The sequence below is a fragment of the Cebidichthys violaceus genome, unplaced genomic scaffold (assembly GCF_023349555.1).
Source record: "Cebidichthys violaceus isolate CVI_PGR_0920_01 unplaced genomic scaffold, fCebVio1.0.p SCAF_4, whole genome shotgun sequence".
Taxonomy (NCBI): Eukaryota; Metazoa; Chordata; class Actinopteri; order Perciformes; family Stichaeidae; genus Cebidichthys; species Cebidichthys violaceus.
The window spans coordinates 14,860,527-14,869,473 of NW_027176594.1; the positions used below are offsets into that span (position 1 = coordinate 14,860,527).

General features: G+C 40.7%; 1 protein-coding gene across 1 annotated transcript; it reads left to right on the top strand.

Annotated features, from left to right (window-relative positions):
* The first annotated feature begins 488 nt into the window (after positions 1–488).
* rnaseh2a (ribonuclease H2, subunit A) lies at positions 489–3,601 on the top strand. The gene is made up of 9 exons (XM_068727021.1): positions 489–573; positions 892–1,027; positions 1,246–1,317; positions 1,422–1,548; positions 1,648–1,735; positions 1,929–2,066; positions 2,200–2,287; positions 2,463–2,586; positions 2,980–3,601. Exons 2-9 carry the CDS (start codon positions 901–903, stop codon positions 3,131–3,133), a joined length of 918 nt encoding a protein of 305 aa, XP_068583122.1. The 5' UTR covers positions 489–573; positions 892–900; the 3' UTR covers positions 3,134–3,601.
* The last annotated feature ends 5,346 nt before the right edge of the window (positions 3,602–8,947 follow it).

An 8,947-nucleotide genomic window follows, 5' to 3' on the forward strand; every position in this document is an offset into this window, starting at 1 on the left:
TAATGCATCTAAAAAATGTAAAGAGGAAGAAGAGGAGAAAGGAAAAATATGAATGAATTTTCACAGGTCAGCGTAAAGACAACTACATTTGAGCCATGCAATGTATCTGAACTAATCAAAAACAAAATATCTGAACTTTGGCAGAAAAAGTGGGATGAAGACAGTTAAGGCAGAACATACGATAAAGAATAAAAAGACAGTTGGAGCTTTCTTATATACAGTCTATGGTTGGAGATTATGGTTTGATCATACGGATCAAGACTTCTTAATAAACACCAAATTGTTTAATAGTATATACATGTTTTTATTTAATTCAATGTATAATCGTTGTATTTATTATTACTTCCCCCTACATACTCTGATACGGAAGATGCGGCATGCACCTAAAATGTGGTATTGCAATACACCCATAGAGCCGTAAACGCAAAGGAGACGAAGAAGAAGAAAAAGAAGACGACAGAAAAATAGGAGCAGAAGAAGAAGAAGCACGTGACGTCACTCCAGGGGCGCCAAATCTGCAATAGACAGAAACACAACACGGAGTAGAGAAGAGTGCTGTCACCGTCTACTTCGGTAAGAATTAGCTTTGTTCACAACTATCGTGATTTATGATACGTTCAGGCTTTCTCACCAGAGACTAAACTACTCGTTTTAACAGAAAACACGTCCGTGTTCTGGCAGTAAAGGTCAGTTCGAGTAACGTTAGTTAGCAGTCGGCTAACATTGAGTTTGCAACATAAATAACAGTACAGGAGCGAGCTAACGCTTCTGCGTGTTTGCTGTTATTCGTGTGACGTTAGCTGACATGGCGGGTCGGCAGGAGACGGAGTTGTACATTGAGTAAAACTTAAACATGATGAAGATAAATATCTGAGTTCTGTCCTCTCTCAGGCTGCAGTTATGGACCTCAGCCCCTTTGAAACGGACAACTCGGTCAGCTGCAGACTGGCCTCTGAGATCCCGGATGTCTGCCGGACTGAGGACTGCTGTTTGGGCATCGACGAGGCAGGCAGGGGGCCTGTGCTGGGTATGCTGCCGGCTAATTGTCCCGTACTCTATCCCCCCAGTGTTTTACAAGACCGCATCCTTAACATCCTCTGTTACAGTCACCCATCATTTATTATGGATATAAGGATTTAATATACTGTCTGCCACGGTTTGAATGCATTGCTCATTTGTTTTAGCACTCATTCATTGTGTCATGTGGTGTTCCATGCATAACAGTGTTTGTGTTTTGCGTTCCAGGGCCCATGGTGTATGGAATATGTTTCTGTCCAGTTTCCAAAAAGCAGGAGCTGAAGGACTCGAAAGTGGCAGGTAATCCTGTTGGCCTGCATCTCTACAGATGAGAAGTCTTTCTTAGCGTGATGCTTTAAACCCATCCTTTCCATTTTTGATGCGTTTTGACACTCCCTCATCAGATTCAAAGACTCTAACGGAGGCAGAAAGAGAGAATCTTTTCCAAAAGCTGGATGAAGCCAGAAGCTATGTGGGCTGGGCTCTGCAGGTTCTCTCACCAAACACCATCTCCACCAGCATGTTACAGAGGTACGTGGCACATGCAGTGTAACGCACACTGAGGATTGTTCTCTTCTTCATAAGCTGTGTTTTATATTCGCACCCTGATGAGATGTCTGCTTGTGTTAGGTCAAAATACAACCTGAACGCCCTTTCACATGACACGGCTATTGGTCTGGTCCAGTATGCCTTGGACAGTGGAGTGCAGCTCAAAGAGGTATGCGATTCATTTGAATATAAAGGTGGACACCTCATGCTTTTGTTGTGTTGTCCCTGTGAACTGTGTGCTTTTAGTGGAGCGATGGAAACATTCAACATTAGACAGAACATATTCTCATTCTTCCATCTTTCTTTGCTCTCTCTCCCGTCTGACGTGGCCTGCCCTCGTCCACCTCCCTGCTTTTCTGCAGGTATTTGTGGACACAGTCGGCCCAGCGGAGAAGTACGAGGACAAACTCTCGAAACTCTTCCCAGGTATCGAGGTGACGGTGAGGCCAAAGGCCGACTCCCTCTTCCCCATCGTCAGTGCCGCCAGTATCTGTGCGAAGGTGAGTGGCCAACTGGATCTCACTTCACAGTAGTCACGGCTGCTTGCATGGATCTCAGGTGCTGCTGCTGCAAAGCTCTGTGTCCACATTTTCAACTTTGTTCAAAATCATTCAATAGCGTTATCTTTTTCAGGTGGCCAGGGATCGCATTGTGAAGGGCTGGAACTTTGCTGAGGACCTGGGAGATGTGGACACAGACTACGGTTCCGGATACCCCAACGGTAAAGGAAACAATCAACGGCTGTTATAATCCCTCCATAATGACATCTGTTTTAGAAGGACTTCAGAATTTACCCTATCAACAGATTTATTTTTTGTTCAAATTCAATGTCACTGCTAACGTTACCTAAACAAGACTAAAACAATATTTTTTTTTCTTCCCCTCTGTGTTTTCAGACCCCAAGACTAAAGCGTGGTTGCTGAAGTACCTGGACCCAGTGTTCGGTTACCCTCAGTTTGTTCGATTTAGCTGGAGCACTGCTCAAACCCTGATGGACAGCAAGGGTGTGACGGTCCACTGGTAAAGAGCCTTCATACTTCATTTTGATCAAAGTCCTTAGATGTCTAAAAGCAGAGGTTTATTTTGGGAGTTTAAGAATACCATTGAAACTCTGCAGCTCTCGTATCTGTGACTCTCCGCCAAGAAAATGACTCTCTCTGCTATTCAGTGACAAGAAAAAATAATTTTCTTAAAGCATTAAAATAGTTTCCGGCTTTTAATCAACTCCATGGAAGCCAAAAACAACTTCTTAAAAAAACGCTTTTGAAAATTGCTTTTATGTGTGTATTAGAAAACCACATCCGCTTTGATTTCCAGGTCATGCTTAATGTCTGTGCAAATCCTTTTGACTTAATGAGACAAGAGATAACCACAGTGTAAAAGTCAGTTTTGTTTTATTCAATCTGTCCTCAGGGACGACGACGACGAGGACGGGGAGAAGGCGGCCCAGCGGCAGAACAACAAGTCCATGTTGGCCTACTTCAGTGCATCAGCTGGAGGGAACGACCAAAACCCGACCCACCGCTTCTTCACCGAGCGCAGGCTGAAGAGCCTCGACACACTGTGACGACAACACAGGAGAGGACATGTGCGCACACACGGACTGGAAATCATGAGCTCTCTGTGAGGTTTCGCTACAGACGTGGACTTTGATGAAACATTACAGACATTTTGAGTTTGTATCATGAAGACCTTTTATTTGTACTGTTTTTTTTTACTTTATAAAACTCATGTTTCGCCTTCGTAAGAGCCCTTGTTTTAAGCATACAAGAAACAAAAAGGCATTGCTGTGGAATGTGTTGCAATTTTCAATGCTAACACTGCCCTCTGGTGGCGATATGACAAAATACACCAGGGTTTGAAAAGACAAGATATGACAAAGTGCAGAATGAAAACCACTCGGCATAGCTTGTTCCACTGACACTGACATCATAGTCTCTGAGTACTGCATAAAGACCATAGCTTATAATGTCTGTTTTCCTGTTTATCATATTGTTCCTGAGTTTTGGTGCATAAAACAAGGAATACAAACATGCATTATTTGATTTTTTTTTATTTTTTTTTTTGTCATTCAACAAAAGGAAAGAAAGTTGACTAAAACAACCATACATGATTTAAGCACTGCCTAAATAAAATATAGTCTTAAGTTATGATTCATATTAACTGTCTAATCAAAGTCAAATTAAACGGTCTTTCCTGATTCTTAAAAAAAAATTACTTAGTAAAGAAATCGTAGTCGACTAAGACCAAAACGACTCATCAGGCGAGTAAGAGGCGTCAAAGTTAACGGTTATATTCTGAGAAAGCGCTGAGAAATGTTTGAGGTTCAGTACCCGGCCCTCGTAGCTTTTCTGTTCAATAATATCTTAATTATATCTTTCATTATATTCGGTCTTAACCAGATCGATGGAACTCACAAAAGATCACATTCGAAAAGCTGTCCCTGAACCACCGGCAGCAGCATCTTTAAGATTTTCTTATTTTCTATTCTTTACGGTTCAACGTCTTCGATGTTGAGCCTAAACACTACAAGTACGAGGTAAACGGGAGGATGAGGTGTGACGGTATTACTGCGTACTGTTCCCCTCTTTAAATACAGCAGTAGAATCTGTATAATGACCCAACAAAGCGCATTTGACGTTACGTAAATTGAACTTGAGACGTTTGCCAAATGCTCCACTTCTCAGAAATGTCTGTCTGTCTCCTGTTGTTGTTGTTGTTGTTGTTGTTGATCTGTCTCACGTCCTCTGAGAGCTTCATTCTCTTCTGACTCTCCCGGCTAACTCTCGAACACACTTGAACTTCGCGTATGACATTTCACATGTTGCTATACGTGAACACAAAAGGCTGTGTTGGGTGCCGATGTCTTAAGAAAAAAGAAATAGGTCACTGACTTGCCTAGCTTAACAAAAAGTTAAAATACATAAGTCATATCCAAGTCCGTCCGCCGTCGCTAGTTCTCGTTGGATTTGTGCCGAGACTCTTGGATCCTCTTCCCGCAGTTCATTGCTAGAGTGGAGAGCGCAAACGAGGACAGGATCATGATGGAGCTCCTTACGAAATGAGACGACGCTCCTCTGGAGGTTGTCCTCAGGACTCTCCTGTGGAAAGTCTCTCTGTTGAAGGCTGTGGTGGCCATCGCTGTCTGGACCGCGGGTTCCATAGTTGTAGCGCTTTCCTGGACGTACGGTGGCTGAAGGCGGCTACTTCTTGGGAGGCCGGATGCTGGGTCTGCTAAGGCCCCAGCAGGAGGTGTCTGGATCTTTCCTTCCTGACCAACACGTGGAAGGGCTTGATCTGTTGTGTTCTTTCCGATTCCTTCCCTGATCCCTTCCTTCCAGCATTTATAACCTCACGGCGCCCCTCCTCTAATCCCTCTTAGTAGCCTGGTCTAATTCTACGTCAATGGGATTTAAAATAGTTGGCACAGGCCTGCAGAGGATCAAGTGGACAAGCTATTTCTGTCTATTAGATCACCCTTGCCGTTCTTTCATGGTGGGTGAATGGAGTTGTTTCTGGGATAGAAGCTTGCAAACGGTCAAAGACTCAGGTGTGTGAATATATAATTAGGAAAGGGCATGAACAATGAAACTCAGTGACACAGTCAGTCATGATGGTCATTCCTACACGCCTTCATGTGTTACTTTCAATGGTAAACAAATGCTGCAAATATTTGTCTTCACAATAACCACAATGGAAAAGAAGCTCTTGGCTCCTCTAATATGTTGTGTGCACTTTGCACTTTTGTTTGCATCACAAAATAACTTGAATTAAAAAAAAAAAAATGAATGAATGATGATGAATATCTCCCAAAGCAAGTGTTTACAAAAGCACTTTTGTTAACCAAAAGAAAAAGCCTGGTTTTAGCAGACGATAACGACCAAGGTGCACAGGAGGTGGTGCAGATTAGAACCTGCTAATATTCGGCAGCTAGTTTGCTTTTCTGTTGATTATGGACTGTGACTGATACCAGATGAGTCACTGTAGACGGTTGTCTACAATGACTGTGCTGCTCCTTCTCGTAGATGAGATAAGAGAGCAGAGCTGTGGAGAGGCTGAAGAGAAGCTCAATCAAAGATCCTGAGAACATCTGATTAGGAAACAGTACAGGACAATTATACAATAAAACTCTACTAGTCTCATGTCAATGTGTCCTTGAGCAAGACACTTAACCCCAAAATTGCTCCCGTGTCTGTGTCTACGGTGTAGATAGATACTGAATTGTAAGTCGCTTTGGATAAAAGCGTCTGCTAAATGACTGTAATGTAATCATTGTTTTCTTATTTATTGTCTACAGTCAGGGACATAGTTTGTCTTTATTTAATTTTTATTTATAAAAGTTTATATTATTTATCTTAATCAGTTATTATCAAAGTGGGTCTGTGAAATAATTAACTATGAATTACAAAATTGTGCTTTATCATTCAACGTTGCATATACACAATATGTGTCCATTACTCCCTCAGCACGTTCGCTTTGGGGCAATAGAAACTGATTTGATTGTGACACGCAGTAATACGTTTATAATTCTAATAAGCACTTATTGAATTTGGATTCTTTGGATTGGTAAGTTTAAATATCTTGTTATATTAGAACTATACCAATCTTGCTATTGTTCATTTTTTTAAGGTTAGTTACTTGAAATGTAGGCTATGAATGCCTCAAAGACAGACCCAACTAAAAGGGCAGTAATATATTTATTATGTTTAGATATGAAAATGAGTGAATTATGTTACTGCTCTAACTATTTATACCCTAAAATCACTTACTTACTTGAAATATGCAACTCACCTACATATACTTACTGTGTACTTCTACTTCTGAGGAAAACGGAGCAGTGTTTTATTTCAATGAGTACTACATTTACTTGACAGAGAAATGTTTCTGGTAACATTGCAGATTCATACAAACATTCAAATATGATGCATTATTATTCATTAGACTATCCAGCATCATGTTAGAATTAAAAGCTCCACCTTGAACAGAAATGAAGCAAATTGAACTAAATGTGCTGATGATGCCTCTCTTGCGCTTGAAGAACACGCTGGGGGAATAACGTCTTAATGGGTGAAATACTCAAACATTTAGCATATCCAAACTGCACCAAATTCGTCAAAAGCACTTCCTTTGGTCCCCAGCAGTACATCCACCAAATGTGAAGTAGATCAGCTAATGGTATTTCTCATTATTAACACAGACTAGAGCTGAAACGATTAGTACATTTGCCAAAATAATGAAGCTACAACAATTTTGATAACGGATTCATCTACGACGCAAAAATGTGAAACCTCTTCTGATTACAGCTTCTTATGTGCAAATTGTTCTTTTTCTCTATATGTCGCTGTATATAAAATGTCTTTTCACCTTAGACTCTGGAGATGTGGGATGAGTGGTTTTCATTATGTTATTACATTTTATACCCCAAACAATTAAGCGATTATTTAAAAAAAAAAAAAAACCTGACTGATTTATTGAAAATTCAAAAAATCTACTTTATCACAAACTATCATATGATTTAACTATATTTGATCCGCAGCTCTATTTTTGTATTTATAAAAATTGTATTAACTACAAATACAAGTGTGTTAAATGCCTTGAAACCAGCAAATAATTTTGTTTGTTCGTGTAGCAAAATGCTGTGTGAAAACATAAATGACATAAGAACTTAATTTCAATCCATCTACTAAAAAAAAAATTGTCAGTTTGTACCATCAGCTGTGGTTAGTGACTGTTTTCAGCACCGAGGACAGCTCCTCTTCACTGTGACCCGGGTCACATGGGTCGGCAGGTCTCTAATCCCTGAGGTCGTCTCTTTAATTGTGCTAATTGGATTGCCCCGGCTCTTTTCCGCTAATGACACAGAAAGCTTTCATGAATGAATGTGTGGCGGTGACACAGTAGGACGAGAGGCTTCAATTATGAGTCGGAGAAGACGAAATACACATGTGTGTGCTACTTTGAATTGCTCAGTTTAAAACACTGTAATAGATAATGAACTTGTAGTTAAAAAGTAATTATAATGTCGTCCATTATGTTCCGTCCTGTAGAAAATCACAGACAACCTGCGCCTCTTATTAAACTTATCGGATGACATAATGCATTTTACAAATGCCATCATCTGTGTAGACCACCTTTTGAGGATTTCTTCATTAAACTGCAGAAATTTTCGCTCCGTCGATGATCCTTTCACATGAAATTTTCCTGGGTACAGATTACAGATCATTCAGTGATTTCCTCATAAGTCATCACTTTTATAATTCGTATGCGTTGTGTGTTATATATTCCCACGGCCTCTGGTCCAAATGGAGCGGCCTGAGCTCAAGCGCCTTCTTATCTGGGGATCAGCAGTGTTTCGCAGGCTCTGTTGTGCCTGGCTGTCAGATTCAATTATCTCCGTCTTGCTCCTTCAGGTGCCTGGGCATTTTTTTTCTCTTGGCCCAGTCAACAGCTATGTCCCAATCCAGCGGCTGCTTCCTTCAGAGGCTGCATTTGTAGAGTCACAGCGGCTGCGACTAGGCTGTCCCATTTCGAAGACTTTGAATGTTTATATTTGACGCTACTTTTAAAATATTTTTACTACACTATTATTACTCTTCAGATCTTTCATCCCCTTCCTCTTCTGTGAAAACCACATATTTCTTGACGGCATGGGCTCTGCCACAATTTCAATTAATGCACAACCCAGAAAAACTCTTGATTAGTATTCTGCAAGGACACAGCGAGGACACAAGGAGGACACAGGGAGGACACAGCAAGAACACAGGGAGGACACAGCGAGGACACAGGGAGGACAAAGCAATGACACAAGGAGGACACAACGAGGACCCAAGGAGGACACAGGGAGGACAAAGCAATGACACAAGGAGGACACAGCGAGGACAAAGCGATGACAAAAGGAGGACACAGCGAGGACAAAGCGATGACACAGGGAGGACACAGGGACCCCGTCGGCCCCCGGCTGAGGGGGTCTGCCCACCTTAATTCTTTTTTATTTGAAGTGATTGTTTTTTGTTGTTTGGTTGTTTTAGTTGATCAAATAAAATGCTTTGAGTTTGATATGTATTATATATGTATTTGTATTGAAATTATGCCACTAATCCCCAATTCTACTAAATGTATCAATAATCTCTATCATATTTTATCGATATTTGGCTGCGTACGTTGGCAAGTTTAGTTGATTTCATAAATTAAATTAATAGTTTTAGTAAAACACTATATACAGTATGCCACTATCAGAGGTACTGAAGACAGAATTTCTTTGGTATGGGTACTAAAATCTAGGTATTGTATCGGTATGGTATTGAAAATCATAAGTAAAATGCAAAATAATTAATAATTAATCATAATGTTGGAAATAATGTCAGACTAGAATTATTGGGTG

Excerpts from the sequence above, each read along its gene's own strand:
- rnaseh2a (XM_068727021.1), top strand. The coding sequence starts at position 901 with ATGGACCTCAGCCCCTTTGAAACGGACAACTCGGTCAGCTGCAGACTG. Across the intron at positions 1,736-1,928 it reads GTGGAGTGCAGCTCAAAGAG|GTATTTGTGGACACAGTCGG; the intron begins GTATGCGATTCA and ends GCTTTTCTGCAG. Across the intron at positions 2,067-2,199 it reads CCGCCAGTATCTGTGCGAAG|GTGGCCAGGGATCGCATTGT; the intron begins GTGAGTGGCCAA and ends TATCTTTTTCAG.